The sequence below is a fragment of the Helicoverpa armigera genome, chromosome 16, assembly GCF_030705265.1.
Source record: "Helicoverpa armigera isolate CAAS_96S chromosome 16, ASM3070526v1, whole genome shotgun sequence".
In the NCBI taxonomy this organism is placed as follows: domain Eukaryota; kingdom Metazoa; phylum Arthropoda; class Insecta; order Lepidoptera; family Noctuidae; genus Helicoverpa; species Helicoverpa armigera.
In genome coordinates, this window is record NC_087135.1 from 584,750 (window position 1) to 605,208 (window position 20,459).

The 20,459-nt window shown below is 37.0% G+C and overlaps 2 protein-coding genes across 9 annotated transcripts in view; one reads left to right on the forward strand and one right to left on the reverse strand.

Moving 5' to 3' along the window:
• Nucleotides 1–15,647, reverse strand: part of LOC110369865 (eukaryotic translation initiation factor 5) — a 28,280-nt gene extending 12,633 nt beyond the window's left edge. For 4 of the 7 annotated variants that reach the window (XM_064038461.1, XM_064038460.1, XM_064038456.1 and 1 more), the window contains exons 1-2: nucleotides 15,277–15,647; nucleotides 14,943–15,077 (exon numbers count right to left, since the gene is read on the reverse strand). The gene's annotated coding sequence lies outside the window, so the exon portion shown is untranslated. Of the gene's footprint in view, nucleotides 1–14,942; nucleotides 15,078–15,155 lie in introns of all 7 variants that reach the window. The other 3 variants (XM_064038459.1, XM_064038458.1, XM_064038464.1) reach the window with 3 other exon arrangements.
• Nucleotides 15,648–16,047: 400 nt separating this feature from the next.
• Nucleotides 16,048–20,241, forward strand: LOC110369848 (mitochondrial import inner membrane translocase subunit TIM44). 2 transcript variants are annotated; one of them, XM_021325424.3, is made up of 8 exons: nucleotides 16,048–16,231; nucleotides 16,323–16,418; nucleotides 16,686–16,862; nucleotides 17,268–17,409; nucleotides 17,746–17,852; nucleotides 18,314–18,403; nucleotides 18,709–18,831; nucleotides 18,933–20,241. In XM_021325424.3, the coding sequence occupies exons 1-8, from the start codon at nucleotides 16,229–16,231 to the stop codon at nucleotides 19,518–19,520; spliced, it is 1,326 nt and encodes a 441-aa protein (XP_021181099.3). In that variant the 5' UTR covers nucleotides 16,048–16,228; the 3' UTR covers nucleotides 19,521–20,241. The 2 variants fall into 2 exon arrangements, with proteins under 2 accessions (XP_021181099.3, XP_021181100.3); XM_021325425.3 differs by having other exon boundaries at nucleotides 16,050–16,231; nucleotides 16,701–16,862.
• The last annotated feature ends 218 nt before the right edge of the window (nucleotides 20,242–20,459 follow it).

A 20,459-nucleotide genomic window follows, 5' to 3' on the forward strand; every position in this document is an offset into this window, starting at 1 on the left:
GCTAGAAACGACTGATGAAAAGAGAGGCAACTGAAGAAATAATTGCATTAGAAAATTCAGGCTGCTATCGGTAAAAGTCAGATCTCTTGATTTGCAGTTCAGTCATTGCTTTCGAGTGCACACGGACTTACCACTTTACGACTAGTTAATACAGTGGACTGGCACATGAGACATACCTACAATAATAGCGCTGAATCACGAGCCCGTGACGTCATCCAACTTGTTACAATTTAAATACAAATGTTCCAAGAGGGTGGAAAATTAATGTCGCGCAGGACACGTTCTAATAGGCGAAAAATCTCGAACGAGACACGAGAGTCATTTCGAAATATGAAAACTTGAATTTATATTAGATTCGTTATCTTCGGAAATGAGTTTTCAAGTTTTGGAAACATCAATGACTAAGTTATTTTGACAAATCTGATTTATTCACACTTGACAGTGTAGCAGTTTCTTGTCTGTTTAACATTGGTTCCAAATAGCACATTCTGTAACTTGTACAAGGTGGTGAAATGAGTTTAATTTGCAAAGTTTACACATTCATATCAACGGTATCAGGCGCTACCAGAATGTCTGGCACTTCATGACGTATGTGACACAAAAGTCAAGGTTGAATTCATTCGTCAGGTGCGAACGACCAAGTCTGGTTGTGGTTGGCCGACCTGTTAAAATTTAACTGCCTGTCGAGCACAATGACAGACAGAATTTCATCATTTCATGTAATTCAATGAAGGATACAAGTAGTGCAGTCATTGAAGCGAAAAATACGGTCTAACCTCCGAATTTTTTTACTGTGAACCGATTTGCATGAAATTTTGGAATTAGGTTCATCTTACCCTTAACTTCAAAAGTGAATATGATTTGAACTCCGCCACCCCCCCTGGGGGTGGTTGCCACCCCTTCTTTGGGGTGAATATTTTTTTTTGCAAAATAACCTCGGATATCGATAGAAGACCTAATTTTAAGCAAAAGTTGTCTTTAAAGTTTAAAAAAAAATCCAATACTTTTCAAGTTATTGGCAATTGAAAATTCGCAATTCTTTCACGTTTTTCATCGGTTTTTTGCAAATATCTCCAAAAATATACGTTTTATCGAAAATGTATAAAGAACAAAATTGTAGCAGGTAAAACAACGAACAATCTGTTTTTTTATAAAGTGTTCTAAGTGCAATATTAAGCTAGATATTAAAGATCAAAGCCCTTTTTTATTTTGTCTGAAATTTAATCGACGTAGTTTATGCCATCTATTATTTTAGTAAGTTGATCAATTTACGAGTTTTATTATTTTCCGGTGACATATATACACATTACAATAGTTGTGACTCTTTATTATACTGCCTACTTTCACATTGCTCCAAATATTGACACTCCGAAGTTTTCAGTTACTAAGTAGAAAAAAATATGACAAGTTTTTTGACCGTAACTCCTTCAATTTTCATGCTATCACAATTTATAAAAAACCACTGTAAAAGTAATTAAGAGAGCTACAACATCCATCATTGCAATATATAGTAAAGAACTTTTTTCTAAAACGGTGAAGAGTTAAAGGGCTTAAGAGAGGCTGTGATTGCGCTGCCACGCGCTCTTTAAACAATCATATCTCCGTCAATTTTTGTTTGACAGAAAAAACAAACAAACCAAATTGTTTGTCAGAAAAATACCTAATTTTTTATCAGTACACTTTTATACGTATCTGTCGTAATTTTGAGATATTATGAAAACAAGTGGGTTTTTCTTTAATTAGAAATTTTGTTCTTTTCGTTAATCGTGACTTTTTTGAAAAATATCTGTCCTGAAGCAGCCAAACTGATAATATCTATCAAACACTTCATAATAAAGTTAATCCTAGGCGGAATACGATTAATTTTAATTTTGGTGGAAATGGCACTTATGAAACCCATTGATTTAAAAGAAAAAATATAAGATGCTCCCCTTATTTGCAATACAGCTCAGTTATTTTACGTGCAAAAGACTTTTAATAGTGCTCGTCTTAAAGCTTATTTAAAGCACTACAAAACCCATTTGTATTAGAATGTATAAAATGCATCTGCTTGCCGCTACATGGCATTGAACACAACGATTAAATTTCAGACAAAATAAAAAACGGCTTTGATCTTTAATATCTAGCTTAATATTGCACTTAGGACATTTTATAAAAAAACAAATTGTTCGTTGTTTTACCTGCTACAATTTTGTTCTTCGTACATTTTCGATAAAACGTATATTTTTGGAGATATTTGCAAAAAACCGATGAAAAACGTGAAAGAATTGCGAATTTTCAATTGCCAATAACTTGAAAAGTATTGGATTTTTTTTAAAACTTTAAAGACAACTTTTGCTTAAAATTAGGTCTTCTATCGATATCCGAGGTTATTTTGCAAAAAAAATATTCACCCCAAAGAAGGGGTGGCAACCACCCCCAGGGGGGGGTGGCGGAGTTCAAATCATATTCACTTTTGAAGTTAAGGGTAAGATGAACCTAATTCCAAAATTTCATGCAAATCGGTTCACAGTAAAAAAAATCGTAGCAATAATGCTTCAATGACTGCACTAAAGATAAAGAAACTATGACCGAGATCCAGAGATAGACAGTGATGATTAATGACGAGTGTTTTAGCACTTCAGTCCGTGATTTTTATCAATTTTTAAGAGAAAATGCGAGTAAAGGTCATTCATAATGAAAGAAACTGTACATCAACGTTTTTCTCCTGTTTCATGTCCATAGATGGGTACATGCCGTATTATAGCAATTTCTATTTCAGCATAGCTACTTATAGAGTCTGATTTCATCACTAATTCAGTGTAATCGATATTACAGTCACATTCGTCATCATTACACTACATACATACACTACGAGTCCTGAAATACTCGAGAGATATAGCAGAAGGCCCATTTCTCTAGTACGAATCTGAAAGCACCCACACTGCAGTGTTATTTATTATGCGGGCAATATTCGTGCTGTAATATCAATGTATGTAAAATGTAGTGTGGAACTTCTGTAGCTATTTACGATTTGCCCGCAGGCTTTGCAGGACGCAGCTAGGCCCGGGCTTCGGGCCGCGGAGGGGGGATGAAACGCATGCGCTGCGCCTCCCTATCGATTACGAACCCAGCCACCTCCAGTTTCTAGTCTAAACTTGTTAAAAAAATTGCATCAATGTAATAACATTTGATTTAATCCATTTAGGACAGTTTTGTGTCGGACTTTTCCGATAAGCTGAGACTACCTACAGCAGAATGATTTTCTGAATAGCATGGTGCATGGGGCAAAACATTCAAAAACGAAAGGTTTAAAAAAATTAGGTCAAGCCTCGAAAGTTCCGAATAACAAATCTAGAACTTCTATGACGTTTTATTCCGTCGAACTTGGCAAATAAAGTATTGGTGTGCTATGGGTGTCGACTTTTTGCGACACGTGTTTTTACCATCTGTAATATGGACATGTTAAACTGATAGGCGAGCACCTGCTTATTATATTGATAGACTTAACCTAAGTACATCGAGTTCTTTAGCTGTTGTTCTTCGCCCAGAGTTCAGCTACAAACTTCACGAAGCCGTCAAATATCTAATTACTCTATAGCCAGTTAGTGGGCGAAGTGGACCTGTCGACGTTGTCGTAAATGAGCCAGAATAGAGAAGGTAATTTGCAGGCAAGTGCTAAAGTATTCTGAAACGAAGGCGGGTCAATGAACTCCGCCTGAAATATCGAGAAGCAAAGCGATGTTCGGCTAAGAGGTCTTAAATGTTTTGAAAGCTTTCAGTTCAAAGTATTAAGCGTTTATATTAATTTTCCATTGTTCTGCAAAGTGTTTGGGCCCCTAATTTTGTAGCGAGGTCAAGGGAAACCGGTGTCGGCCCGCTGGGATCTTTTGCGTTTAGTGTACTCTATACATTTTCGGGCAAATGATTAACGAAACATGACGTGTGCGTGTTGGTATGGGTCCAAAATAGTTAACAAAGCCTTGTTATTTCACGGACTGCTTGTTCTAGAATGAATTGTGGTAAATAATTTTTACCTGGCAGATAAGCGAACGAAAAGGTTTTTGAACTCAAAAAGGGATCGTAATTTTTCGTGTACATTATTTTGCATTAAAACAATATCACAAATTGGAAAGAATGACTGTGTCCGCCGAAATATATTCAACATTAACTGGTTTTACTCACGATTCGAAATTCCCATAAACTTTTCTGGTAGTAGGTCGTTTATCTCTATTTATTATAGCAACTGACAATTTCTGTTTACGGCTGTATCGACACTGATTGCAAACGGCATCTGTTTTGTAATAACATCTAGTGCTCCAGTGCTTCAACGCTGTTTTATCGACTATTCCCTCGGGAGAGACAAGGACATAGTTATTTAATATTCATGAATATTTCAGGCTTGCGAGAATGAGAAAGTGTTCAATATTTCGTTATTTAAATATTACGGGTCTCATTCTCATGTAGTACTTATATATTTTTTGAAATGACATTTACGATAAAAAATAAAGGGATACTAAGTGCTTCCTTTAATTTATTATTTTTTTTCTAGTCAACCTTAATTGAAGAGGGTCTTTCAGCAATATTTTTAGATAGTGAGCAATTTTTTACTGAGAAGCAATCTGATAACGAGAGGGAAATAAATGCTAACAGTATACAAAAGGAAAGTGGATTTTATTTTGTGATAATGAGGGCGAGGGAGGGTGTTTTTCTAATTATAGCCGAAAAAAGTGAGTACTGAAATATTGAGTGGATTTTGGAGGATCTAAAAATTCGAATTTAGCTTTCTTCATCTTTCCTTGATCATACTTGATAGAATTTTAAATCTTATTTCTTATAGGTACAGATTCATCTGTTCATTCATCTGGGCATATGAATATGCCCAAGAGTGATACAATTCTTATTTACATAGCTTACGCCGGCGAAAACTAGTTTTAGCAAAACCGAAGGTAAAATCCTCGAGTAAAAGGCATACAATAAATCTCGAATAAGTCGAGGCTGAGCAGGTCCTGTTATCTCAGCTGTCAGCATAGCCTACTGTGACGTAGATAAGGCCTAATGTAACGCCCACGTGTCATACATTCTGAGAGCACGAGCGTCACTGCTTACCCAAATGTTTTGCAGACGTTACGTAAGCAGCAGTGTACTGAGAACAACGCTTAGAGAATTAACCAACCGGAGACGCCATTGCAGTACAAGGGAAGCAAGAGCGGCACTCATATCTACATATGTGTACACCAAAATTCGCTAAACCCCTGGACCGCACGATGGCGCAAAAGTCGGCAGGCTTTTTAATATAGATTTGTGGTCATGGCAGGTCTGGTTGGTTAACTGCTCCAAGGCGCGATGTGGACCGCTGAGATAAGATAAAAGAACTTTGCAGATTGTTGCCGGGCAACAACTGCTACTTGACAATTTTCCACGGCTATTCCAAGCGATAGCACGGTGGTTCTCACCGGTTGAAATGGGTTCAGAACTACCGTATCTGGATCATGAAATTTTGAAGAACTTTAGCACTATTTAAATAAACTTGAGCGACATTTCGCCAGACTATAACTTATACTTTAATACTTACTTTTATACTTTAAGACACACTTAGCATCATCAATATAAATGTTTGGTAGCTCATCATGAAACTTCCAAATTATTTTCATATTTTTTTGGGATGCAAGTGTGGTCATGGTTTCGTATTAATTTCAGGAATTTTGGTAAGACCTCATTAATAGTGGAAACATGATACGTGGAGAATTTCGGTGTTGATGAACGCCTAGGTTTTGTCGACCAGAGACAATGCTTACTATCTGGACCGTGAAGTCTGGATACAAAGGAGGAACAAAAATGTGATCTGCTTTGCTGACCACGCGTTTTACTTGAAACCTTGTCAGATATTGCGGATTTACAATGTTAATTTTTAAAGGGCCCACGCGTTTTTACAATGAAGTATATGTGATGACATAATTAAATTGAAAAACAATAAAACCGTCTGCGGTGATCGCCGGACAAATCCAACGATATCCTGACTGTCGTAATTAGATCAGCCGTTCTCAATATATGAGGTAATAAGAAATATTAAATGCATTCGGACATAACGGGCGATACACATGACTCTACTTGGCAGTCGGGTGAAAACAACAATAAAACCAATCAATATTCTACTTTATACAATCAACTTAAAAAGTAATAAAATAGAAAGCTTCTCAAACAAACCACATTACCAAAAAAGAAATGATGACTGAGGGACGGGGAGGATAAAGAGATAAAAAATTGGGAGATAAAATGATCCTCTTTAGGGCTTTGTATTATTCATGTCAGCACATAAAAAGTCAAATGAACCATTGCAAACACAAAGAGAAGATTTCCCAACAAACAGCAAAAATAATCCTGCGAGTCGACCTTTTTATAATTTGATCAAGAGGATTTACCTACGCTGCAAGATTTTCCCACATCAGTCAAAGAAGTGATTGTCAAAGATCGCATCAAGTGGATTGTCGATAAGATCGATTGAATTATAGATGCAGAGACCGTCGCGTCGCCTGCGCAGTAATAGTTGCAAGATCTTGGTACGACGAACTGTGTGAAACAGTCTTAACTTTGTGCGCATTTGTATTTTGGTAGTGGATAGACAAGTTTTGTTGCCTCTAATTTGGTGGGTCATTGGGTTTTGAGGTCACAAGTTTACGACAAAAGTCAACGTAACCAGAAGACGAAATTATATTTTGGACGGTAAACATAGATTCAGCTACGAATTGGTATTGTTTAATATGTACCAGCTTGTTTGCGATGTCATGTCCGCACGTAAACTATTGTAACTCGAGCAAACAGCGAGCTGTGTCCACAACTCATATTGGCCAAACGAGTATATCACATTGTTTGTCATCAGATACCAATATGTTTACTGTATGTCTATACGTCTGCTAATCAAGATGGATAAACTCCAGACTAAAGGTACATTAGTATGACGACTTAATAAAGAAAGCAAGTATGTAATTTCAAAAATAGTAATCTGATCGGAATGATGGTCACCCATTACAATAATTACTATGAAGAAGCCCCTATAAAAGTGTTAATGGGTGTCATGTTCAAGGGCCGTATATCACGGAATGTTGATTAGTCTACCATCACGTAACACGCAACTTTAGGTCATCCTGCTGCTGACAGGGGACATTAACGTCTGTGGGTAAACATGGAAACCTTGAATGCACTAATTGTTTTGATTGAATGCAGATAAACAGAGTGCCTGGGGAAGCTGGCGTGCTTCTATTGTTTACAGTTTTCGAATCAATGCTCTTGATTTTAGATTACCTTCCAACTACAGAATACTCGTATATATTCAATAGCTATTGGAATACTAAACGCCATATGCGAAAATATTCTTTTTTTATATTTTCAGAAGGCTCGCTAATAAGAACAAAAATCATAATTCCTTTAAGCATATTTTGATCTTTCGTCACAAGTGTTAGAGCACAAATAGTCGTGTTGTACCAGCTGACGTGAGTGGCTCTGGTACATGGCACTCGAGCTAAGAGGGAAGGTCACTTCCGTCCCGGTCGAGCACTGTCGATCATGTGTGTCAAGGGTTCCGGGTTACATATCGATGGACCGACACGCCGTTATGTCACATGCCTCTATCTATTGGCAGGGTTGGCTGAATCACTTGTCATTTCTCGCTTCAATTTCTTTTCAATGTGAAAAATCTCGATATATCCTTTTCACTTTATGATATCTATCGAATTAGGAGTGGTGGTGATAGCTACAGAGTGCAAAATTATTATGGGAATTATGTTATCGTCACACAGGATGGTAGTCAATTTATCAAGAAAACCAGTATACGAAAATGTCACAGTAGTGACCGATCCTAAAAGGCCATTATCAAAGAACGTCAAACACAAAGACGCCGTATTTATTGCCCTAGTCCAATTATTTCACGTACCTATTAGTCACTGCAGCATCCTATCCGATTCAGTCATATCCTGAGCAATTTTATTCCGATACTAGTTCATATCAGTTTGCTTAAATTATTTCAGCGAGGCGCCCGCATCCAGAAGCTACCAGTTAGTTACTCGATTACAGATCAGAGTATTTCGCCATGAGACGGTATTTTTAAAATTGACTGCAACTGGTTTAAATCTAGATTTCTAGCGCAAATTAAACGATCGGTTTAGCCGTGACTCAACATTTCGATCGGTCACGGAGTTTTACTATTTTTGGCGTGACGTCAGTATTTGATCTTGTATAATAAGATTTTATAATTGCTCTCTTCGCTTTGGTCTATACAGCACAAGACGAGAATACTTCTGACATTAATTAAAGGCAGAAAGTTCGAGCAATTTTGCCAGACGACGAAAAGCGAACAGCTAAAATTTGAATTCCCTCGAAGCAGTCTTCTTAGGAAACAATAACATCTTCAGCTCGCAGACAAAAGGATTGAAGCAGCAGCGAGAACAAACGCAGAAAAGCTGAGATAAGTCAATGAGATCGCGTCGAGAGCACTGCATAGTTCGACGATCCTATTGGCGGATTACACTGCACTCCTTTGTTCAAACTTTGATGAAGATGTTGGTCGAACCAGATTCTCAAGAACTAGAATTATGCTTTTCAGAGTAAATTGCTTATTTTGTTGTTCTTAGGACATCAGAAAATCATCTTGATTTAAGAATTTCGAATTGGTAGTACAAATTTCCAAAAAATAATTCCTAACCTGCTGGTGGATCTAGTTTCTAGAACTTCTTATGCATTTACTTAACGACGTCTTTAATTAAGAACCAGCTACTCCTAGCTGGTGTGCTAAATCAACATCATGTGTACCACCAACAAAATCTTTCCTCAGACCTATTCTTCCAATAAAGGTCACAGGCAGTGTTTCGCGCAAAAGTACGAAAGTACAGCGGCCGTATCCCGCTAGACGCAGAGCCGACATCGCGTAACAAACGTGAAAGGCGGCCGTTGACCCCGCGTGACATAACCACGTTTCGGCAACACTCGTAACATTCGCTAAGGGATCCGCTAGCGCACTAGTGCCATTAAAAGGAAAGTGCTCAACTGCTCATGCATCCCGCTCACGAGTTTGCGTGAAATTTTACTGTAACCAATGAAACACATTCCATGTTACTGTAAGAAGGTATCCTTAATGATTATCACTGGTTCTAATCGAAGATTCCTTGTCCAATTTGTCTCTCGTTCTATAGGTACATATAATAATATTAAACTAAAACTCTGGCAGATACGAATGTGGGAGAAAGGTGACTTATTTGCACGAAGACTAGAAAAAAAAACATTATTTTTAAACAGTCATTGACTCAGGAAACAAGTTATACATTATGTAATAGAAAAAAACTACAGTAGGAACTACGCATATTTAGAGACCTTAATTATAAAGTCCGGTGCACATGTAACAAACGACATATTATTACCATAGCAGCAGTGTGATTTGAAACCGCACGAAGATTTGTCTGTTTAAATCGTGACAAAAAATATTTAATCAATAAAGGAAATCGAGAACTTTGTTCATTAGAGAACAAATCCAGGGAATATTTAAAAGACCCTCTTCTCACTTGGACTCACACCCACTCAACTGCAAGTATTGCCATTAAACTAATACAGAAGGTTTGGAAAAATAAGTCTCAAGGATGTCCCCACGAGTGTAGCAGAGTATAATTTGCATGTCTCCGAAATATATGTGTACATATATCACGGATACAGGAAGTAGAAAACATTATACGAAAACCTAGTCGTAATATTATTCATGATGTGTACATAGGCTACGTGTATGTGCGTAAAGGCGTCAAAGGGTTGTAAAGGAAATTTCATCCAGGGTAGTGACAATATTTAGACAGTAAGTAGACACAGGGCTTGGTGATCCCCTATATGTCTTTAGGTCACAAGACTAAAATAACACCAGCATTAATCCATATGTACACAGAATTAATATGCATGCCACAAAAAGTGAATGTGGTCGTAAGAAGGAAATGAGGGCAACACATCTAGCGTGGCCATAGATGTCAGATAAGTAATTTGTCACTGGTTACGTAAACGAGATGTTTTAAATAACGCGCCACTGATACTTAGTCGCTTTACTCATTTCACGAGCCGAGAAGTTACTTTTAGAAGTAGATTTTACGCTCTTAAAATTATTGCAAAATAAAGAATACAGACAAGAGGATTTTACCGAAGAGTTGAATAAACCCAATCCTACACGTGTTTAAATAAAATCTTTGAAAATCATAATCAGAATTCGCCTTATCACTCGTAGGTCGTGACTTGTGGCTTAGACAATCGCACATGAAGACAACGGTTTTAATCGTGATTCACTGCAAAAAACCCTGATTTACAGGCCTCACTATGTTTAATAAAATTATTCTCTAGAAGCAGAGTGCCTTCAAAAACAGTAAACATGAAAACAATAAAAAATATTTAGAACTTTCCAACGTGAAGGCTTTCAATGGCTTCTGGCCCTTTCCATTCCTCACATTCAACGGTGAGGCTGGTGACGAGCGTTGTTTATTTAAACTGCGTTGTATAATTAAAACACTCCTTTTCATAAGTTCGCAGTAACGTCACGATACCATAGAAAAAATATATAAGCAAACATTTTCTTGTGCGAATTCAGAGGCCTAAGCAAGGTAAACACGAGGGTTCGCGACGTTTCGCCGACCTTGTCTTATTCGTACGAATTCGGACCTTGTCAACGGCTTCCCTATTCATGAGCCCATAAATAATGCGCAGGGCCACATATGATGAATGGTAGCATTTAGACCGTTGCTGAATTAACATATCTGGAGCCGAGCATGCATGAATTTCCAGACTGTAGGGCTGGGATAAGAGGGTTCTCCACTGTCGCTCTGAGAATATTTGAATGTTAAGTGGAGTGGAGCCACTTTACTTAAATTGCGAAGCCCTAGTCTACAACCTATAAACGAGTCAGTATCTAGAACATGGAAGACTTATGATCCGAAAACTGGACATGCGCGTAGCTCAAACTGCAAACGCAATAAAAAAGGAATGCAAGAGCTACTTTCTCGCATGCACAAACTGTACATAATTGAAAACAGCGATAACGGTATGATTGTTCCACCAATTTAACGCAGGACTTACGAAAAAAAATCGTAGTTAGAGCCTTAGGGGAAGTAGGCAGCAACGAAACCATCCTAGGTCTGGCGTAGAAGCCGTACCAGAACGAATGCCTTGGATGACATTATAATGAGAAATAATATTATTAGGCTCAATTGCGGGATATATGTAGATCAATCACCGTAAATCAGCCTTATCATAACAGGCTTCAGTATCACATCTTCGAAGAGATCTAAGAAATATCCTCCGATCTAAATGTGAACTTCTACACAGCTGTGATCGCAGCTAATCAGTATTCAAGCGATGACGCTGATGTCAAATAGGGCATTTCTTTGAATTCTGCATTTTCAACTAGAATCTGAATACAGTAGTGCGGCGTCCCATATTCTCAATACCTAGCTGCGAGTGAAAAGCCAGCCATGCGGGAAATCAAATGCAACTGTGCAACGCACATCTGCATTCAACTAACTTTAATATTTCACGTTTCGTTGCCTTCAGGATATGACAGATTTTAATTCGTCAGCAGATCCAAATAGACAGGTTTTACGTTATGAGTTTTTTTAATAACTTGATTGACGAAAAAGGTGCATTAATAAGATTAAGGGCTAAGGGTAAATGTGCCTTATCTCAAGCACCACAGAAATTCAGGGCGACCATCTTATAATGGAGATTTATTATGAGTCGACGGATATTCCATCATATTTTCCAATCAAGCTTGAAGACTGAAAACCCACGCAGTCTATTATAGGACGTAATATCGAGTTTCCAGTAGATGAGGTACTCGCAGGCCGTAATAATGGTATATGTAACCCAATATAATTCTGTGCAAAATGTGTATCGATCGAGTGCGAGGCACAGGGCGGGAGGGGGTGCACCGTGTTGGCACGTGGTGCGCCACGCTTAGATTGGAGTTTTAAATTCTAGTCAATAAATCTTTGGTGCGTTACACACGAGCTAGTTTTAGTGCGCACTCAATTTACTTTTGTGGGTGGACTAATCTGTGGTTTATAGGTTTCCGACGCCGATTTTGAACAATTGCAATGGCCTTTATTTCGTAGGCTGGATTATTTTCAATAGATACGTGACTACTGAACTGTTTGATAGTCATTTTAGTCTAGACACAGAATGCGGGTACAATTTACATGTGTATAAGGCCCTGTCGCGCGGGACACACATGTAAATCGTTATTGGATCTCACTCAATCTCTCAGCATTTGCATGAAAATCACGCTGCTAGGATTAACATCAGAATGGCGTAGTATTCAGAATACACACTTTGACAAGTAAGGATTTGCTATAGATAGCGTAGGGTAGGATTTTCAGTTGAGAATTTGAATTTCTGCTTCCATACCAATTTAAAGTTGTACATAATATTTATCTAAAAATCTTATATAAATTGCAAGGTAGTTAACACAATATAGCTGTGTCAATATGCAAAAAAAAAAATGGGGCAATATATTTCGTAGAATTGCATGGGGATTTATTTTAGAAGGTACAGTAATGACAATTTAAGGCAATATTGCGTGTACTGTCGGGATTAAACCGCATGGGTTTAAGACGGATCTGCTTCATAGAGATACCGATCTAATGTCAGAGTTTATCGAAAGAGTCTATGAATAAATAAACAGGAAAATGACTGTGCATCTTTATAATAAACGAAATGGCACGTTGATGTTAATTGTCTGTGATTGCATCTCTTATCGAAAGAGCTTCATAACAGACACTGCGGAATTATAGGAAATTAATCCAGCTTGACTTTGAAAAAGATATACAGGAACGCCAAGCTCGTAATGCGAAACTTATTGAACCTTCATTGGCTTGTGAAGTCTCCACTGCTACATACCACATGATACCATTTATTAAATACCTCCTCCAACAGTAGCCAACGATAACAAAACTTGACAGTTTTGAAATTCCGTCCAGTGTTAATGACAGTCCGATAATGGCGGCAATTAAAACAGCCATGTTGATAACAAGTGACACGTTTGATGCGGCTATCGGGCCCAGAGCAACGACGATCGATATTCACGAGACATACATGCGGAAACTTTAGAAAGTACCGAAGGTTTCAAGTCACGTGCTGTGGGCTGGTGATAAGGTGGAAGGAGCAAGAGTTGGTTCATCAGACACCAATATCCATATGTTATGATTAGATGAGGATCTAACGATGAAGTAAACCCTATGTAGCAGTTTTTATAAGTCTGGCTAGCTGGGGTTTGAACAGTTTCAAAATCCAAGTGGATAGTCCCCTATAGCTTATCAACCAATCAATTATGATGAGTTTAAAAAGTTAGGAGAATGTCTTGTTACTTATAACAGTCATGGTAGTAATATACCTAAACGCATTTTATATCCTTGTTAAAATCCAAAACTTACAAATCCAATGGAATCCAACATACCGATACATAGTTCAATTTTTTTTTATTTTAAAAAGTTTGATGATGTTACATACATTTAAATTGTAAGAACTTTTGGAGTAAAACAAAGACATTAATAATTATTTTAAGGTAACTATATTATCACCGCGATTGATAAGATCACAATGCAAAAACATTCATTTAGGTACTGCAACCTTAGCTATACAGTAAAAAAAAAACCTTTATTTTGAATTTTCTGCTATGAGTTGAAGCATTCACCTATACTATTTATATCCCATCGATTTTATACCAACCCTAGTTCAAGCTAATATTCAAAACTACTTAACCCAAATTGATGTTCACAGCATGACTTAACAAAAGCCTAATCTAATCCATTTTTATCTCATGTGTAAAAAGAGTTTAAAATGTTGCAATCAGGAGTAAAGGTGGGTAACATAGATAAACAGTAATAAATAAAAAGTTGAAAGTAACAATAATTTTGCTAGAAATAATCAGTGTTCTCACAATGTTATTTGTAGCGTTTACGACAGGCAAAGTTAATTAACATTAAGATAAGGCACAGATGTGTCTATAAATAATTGTCATCATCATTTATTTCACATTACCTCTTATTATTAATGTCTATCTTAGAAATGGCTAGCTACTAGAAAGTTAGAATAGTTCTAATGCTTTCTTCAACAAATGTTTTATTGTTTAGGTTTTCTTCTTGTTTGATTATAAAGATAATGAATCCAGTAGAACATAAAATAAGCTTTTTCTTCTGCACATGAGACTTAAATTATTGAATATGTTTGAGTATAGATTGTACAAGTCATGATGAAAACTTGTGTTTTATTACAATCTATAAAAGATAAAACATATTGTGGTTAACCAATTGGTAACTTTTGTAATGCATCATATATTTTGTAATATATGTATGTCTTATTTGGAATTGAATAATCTTATGCATTTAGAGAAATCGTCTAATAACTTAGTTTTGTCAAGAATATTGCTATTTAAATAATTATACACTTGGAATAAAAATTTCATTGGATTAATTAGAAATCTCCAGTACAATGGTACATAAAGTCTTTTAATATATTTGTTAAAATTGGTGATTGTGGAATCTAATTTAATCTATATTCCCAATATTAAATGACAGCGCAGTATATTAATTTTTAATGCTGTGTTACTGAAATGTTACAAACTAGTTGTACATTTTGTTTAAAATGACAGAAAGCTGGTAAACCTACATAAACATTATCTCATTTGACTATGTGTGATGATCATCGGTCATCAACAAATTCTTTTTATTTTTGCCACAAGTACATCCAGATTTTTTTGCATAAAATGACCATGCCAGCTAAACATCTTTTATCAGAATCTAAGTTTCAGAGGATCCCAAAGGGTAGATGATGTATTTCAGCAATTCTGATAAGGGTTGATTCCACTTTGTGGTAAAAAATGTCCATGCAGATTGAATGTCCACGCGGGCGCGTCGCGGTTATAGTAACTCGTTAAGAAATACAATATCACTCACCTTTATATCTTGCTAAAGTCATATAAAACGGTAACGCCCCAATGGACGAGAGCTGACGAACGGGATCAATTGTTGATACTGGCTTCCAGGAAGCTGGCTTCAGATGAACTGCCTCGCACACGCCGGGCGCACTACCTGCCGCAATCAGTAACACCACAATCAGCTAAAAATACACACACACTATTCCAACGCAACATTTCCAACTATTCTAACCAATTTCTACTGCAGCAATGTACGCACCAGCTGGCGAAAACGTGGTAACCACGGTCCGCGATACCTACTATACTATACGTAAATATGGACTAAAGATATTCGATATTACGTCGCTAGCTACCTTCCACTGTCTATGACGAAGCACCTCGCTATTCCACCCTCGCCGTGCACTAGTAGTAACGCGTAATATAACAAGGATCACGATCGACTACTAACGAACATAAAATAAATGAGATTTCATCAAACGCAACACGTTTCCGTGTCTAAATATGACGACAGAAAATAAATGAAAATTGTACACTTTCTTATGTTTCTTGAACTGCCTTCACACCGGAAACGAGCATTTTTTTAAAACTTGAAACAACAACTATCTCATAATTTAGAATGTACGATTTAATGCTGGAAAAATATTTCATTTCTAGTTCTTTGGACGCTGAGTAGTAACAGAAAATTTTATAATTGATTAATTGCTTAAAACAAGCGAAAAATTCACTCCGAAATAAAATTGGCAACAGGAAACACAAAAACTTTTAAACTTTCTTGTGTCTATGCTTTAAGTATGACAAAATGATTTCAGGTGCAGATTTTAATTATTTCAATTTCATAATTTTCTCTATTTAGGTAACTACTAAAATTACAATCAAAATACTTGATATAATCAAGTCCTTAAAGTTAACCCAAATAAAAAGATATTTTTGGTTTTGAAAAGGATTTTGTTTGCTTTTTATTCCTTTAATTTTATTTGTTTATGGCCAAACGTAAATGGAAAAGTGTCGTTCTCTCTTACCTTGTTATTAAACGAAGTGATTTGATTCGCTACTGGTGGTTTACGTAGCTCGTTATTGGCTAGAAAATGTAATCATTTTTGTGAATAGACAAAATCCATATTTAAGTGTAGCGAAAACTTACTTTGAGTCCTTTTGACAGAAGTTTGCACGGATTATGAATAAGTTTTCGTCGAAGTCTTAAAATTCGACTCTTTTATTTTACATATCAGGATTTTGAATATATTAGTATAGTTGAAAAACAGTTATTCTGTAATCCCTGTGCGATTTCTTAGGGTATTTACAAAAATGGTGAGATGATGATGGATGCTTTTTAGGTTAGGTTATGATCAAGGTCCTTGGTTCATGCAACTATTTTCATTCTTTTTATTTTATTTTTTAGCATACATGTCGACAGTTATTAAATAGTCCGGCACGGTGGAAATCTGCACTACCTTTCAATTTCAAACAAACAATACTCTACAACAAATCAGATCAGGTGAGCTAAAATATACAATTTGCGTATTAAAATGACGAAATTGTGCTATAAATATTGAAACAATCAGATGTCATATAAATCTTGACTTTGTCAAGTCTCAGGTTCCTGAGATACTTCAAAGTCAATAATGTTTCAGTCATAAAAACTGTAAAGATGAATAAATTGATATATAAACCAACTAGAACCTTGTTGGGAACCTAATCACCAACTAAAGGTGATAGTAATCTTAGTGGGTAGATAGAAAAACAGTCTAATAAGTAATTTGAGGGCTATTTATTTCAGTACACCGTGCAAGAATGTCGTCAATACTCAGCACGGAAGGGGTTCTTCTCGTCCATCATCGAGAACATCAAGGAGGACATTGCAAAGAACAAGGAGATGAAGGACAACATCAAGAAGTTCCGCGAGGAGGCGCAGAAGCTAGAGAACTCAGAAGCATTGCTGGTAACAACCTTTTACTATTTATGCAAACATAAAAATTATATAATGATGGGGATATTTACAAATCTTGGAAAAAGATCACTAATCTTATGTACTCTCCTTCAAATATTACCCCATGTTCTTTTTTTTGTATGCTCTTATGTATGGGCATATGTTGTCTATATACTACCATTATATGCCCTTATGTACTCTCCCTTTATGTATACTTTCTTATATGCATTGTGTACAAATTTAATAAATGAGAATGTATGTGAATATTGGATGGACATGCCCACAAACTTTTATGGGCTCACACTGCCTGTTGCAAAAGTGTAGAAAAAAAAATAATATTAATTTTAGCATATTTCTTCAATCCTTAGCAGGTTGGTCCTTTGCTTATTTCTAACATATCCCTGATTTCACTTCCAGGCTGCGAGAAGAAAGTTCCATGCCGTTGAATCAGAAGCTTCCAAGAGCTCGGAAGTACTGAAGGAGACCCTTGAGGGTATCAAGGGCAAGATGGAGCATGTCATTGAAGAAGCTAGCAAAACCGAGATTGCCAAGAAAGCTGGTAAGAAGTATTATTTGCTGTAAATATTGCAAATATTTATTACATATGAGATGATTGGTCAGGGTCAGACTGAGGAAAACTTTTAATAATGAGATAGTCACGTCACTGCTGGCTTTACTCATAATTTACTAAGCACCTATTGATAGAAACCACAGACACATGATTTGTCACAGGCCTCCAATTTGTTATATTAGACCCTATGTCATACTAGATTAAAATAATACTGCTTGCTTTTCAAAGCACTTGGCTTTACAGACCAACATATACTATTAATCTTAAAATTGGCAATAAATTTACTGCAGAATATAAAATGTACATAATCTGTTTTTATTTCAGGACAAATAAAAGAAGACTTATCAAAGACTGCAAAGGGTGCAGCTGAGAGCATAGCAGACACGGGCTCCAAGCTGGGTCAGACAACTGCGTTCAGGACTATTTCACAAGTAAGAAATAACATATTATTCATGTAGAATTGTATTATTTTCTGTTCCCGGCTATTTTTCAAATTACAAATTCACAACCAAGTTATTTCAAACATTTTCAAGACAAAAAACTTTAGTAGGGGAGAACGAGTTGCTTTCTGCGGATTAATATTTGAATTGAAATAGTATTTGTCTTCATAACCTTCCTACACTGTGAGGGATCTACCCATCCTCACCGCGCGGGGCATACATGTGGGCGAGCGTAGTGTGGGATAGTTTCTAGCTTCTGAGATGCTGCTGCCCAGTAGTGCCCATTTCTGAGCGAGGCATTTAATATCCCACATGGTTTTATGAGTTGGTTATTTACCGCAACTAGTCTGTTCGTTTTTCAGTAGAGTGTATTGAGCCAGAACGATGTTGGATTATTGCCCCCATACACATATATTTGAAACAACAATAACATGTTGCCTTACGTTTTACAGGCGACGGCAGTAGTGAAGGACGAGATATCACCGCGCGGGCTGGAGGGCCGCGTGTACATGGCGCCCGCCGCGCTACGGAAACGTGTCGAGGTCTCTATCATTTACATGCTACTTTATTAATTCTTTTCCAGAGAAGGTAAGGCCTTCTTTTGTGTGGTAAAATCTCTTAGGAGGATATACGTATGATATTATGTATGGTATTTTGTAGCAAATATCCACCATCTGACCTGACACATTTTCATTTGACCAACAGATTTGGATATTTATTTTAGAAGAAGCTTTTGATATTTCATGAGAATCTGTAATATGAACAAGCGTGAGCAGGACTGTTTACTTTAAAATTTGCACTATATAATTTTACGTCACATTAGTTAAAGCTGTTTTCCTGTGCGTAGGTTGCTTCGGACGAACGAACATTCGCCCCGGACACAGAGACTGTAGGCGTGGAGCTACACAAGGACTCCAAGTTCTACCAGCAGTGGGAGAACTTCAAGAACAACAACCAGTATTTCAATAAGGTAAATATTTTCAGCTTATTCTCTTTACCAGTCGCCTTTCAAATTAATCATTTTCGCTCTAAATTTTATCCATGTAACACCATACTATTTTATAACCACAGGTACTAGATTGGAAAATTAAATACGAAGAATCCGACAATCCTGTGGTAAAAGCGTCTCGGTTCGTCACGGAGAAGGTAGGCAGCTTGTTCGGCAACATATTCGAAAAGACGGAACTGTCCAAGACGCTCACCGAAATCTGCAAGATCGACCCCAACTTTACGGCACAGAAGTTCCTCGAGGACTGCGCGAACGATATCATACCGAATATTCTCGAAGCCATGGTACGTGGAGACTTAGATATACTTAAGGATTGGTGCTACGAGGGAGTGTTCAACATTCTGGCGACGCCCATCAAACAGTGCAAACACCTCGGCTATCACCTGGACTCAAAGATCCTGGACATCGAACAGATAGAGCTGGTCATGGGTAAGATGATGGACCAGGGCCCAGTGCTCGTGATCACATTCCAGTCGCAGCAGATCATGTGCGTGAGGGACAGCAAGAACAAAGTGATAGAGGGCGACCCCGACAAGGTGATGCGCGTGAACTACGTGTGGGTGCTCTGCCGCGACCCGCAGGAGCTCAACCCCAAGGCGGCCTGGCGGCTGCTCGAGCTCTCCGCCAGCAGCGTCGAGCAGTTAATATAGGTGAACTATTGTAGACTTGAATTAAATCGTTGACATTTTATTATATGGTTTTTATAAACCTGTCCAAGATTTCCTGCGAGGCCCCGACATCAGACCAAACGTTCCGGACCTGTGCCGCGTAAATATCGTACCTGTGTTGCGGGCCTGCACTAGACTGTTATGTGAAACTATAGCGAGTTAATTAATTAGTTACGACTTAAATGATAATAGAAAGTCTATGAAATATTATATATGTCTCTAATGTTGTATATGTATCGCTTATGTAAACAGTCATGTGTAAAATATTGCCAAAGCGGTATCTACCAGCCAATGTAAATAATGTACCATGTTTAAGTTATCCCAGAAGTTACAAATAGTTTCGTTTGCAATCGGATTAGAGCTGTGTTCAATCGGGAATTCACTTTTAAGTTTTTTAATACTCTGAAACCTGGTCATACATGGGTACAAAGTTTGTACCTACAATGTCATGTATTTTCTGTTTATCTTTAACTACTGAATATTGGTGAAATATGTTCCTATCCAATGAAATAGCGTAGTCCGTTGTTAGTAATGATGAAACAAACGTATCATAAGATGCAATAGTGGTACCAGCGCGTTGAACGTGTAAGGAAAGGTTTTAGAGTAACATTATGTTTTGAGTAATAATTTATGTTTATTTTGTATCACTATTAGTTCGTTTCGAACGATTTATTATTTATTTTAATAAATTGTTTTTATTTTTTTGGTGCTTTTTATTTTGTTTTTGCAACAAAAAAAAATGTGTGGATAATAATCAAATCATGCTCTTCGCTGCATTTACCCCACAGTAGTCCGATATTTAGTGGCCAATTTTTTGTAGGAGAAAAATAGAACAAACAGATAGCAAAAGTGCAACGCACATTCGTCCTACAAAAATGTTTTGGCCAGAAATTCCTACAACAAATCTGCTCAATTATCTCC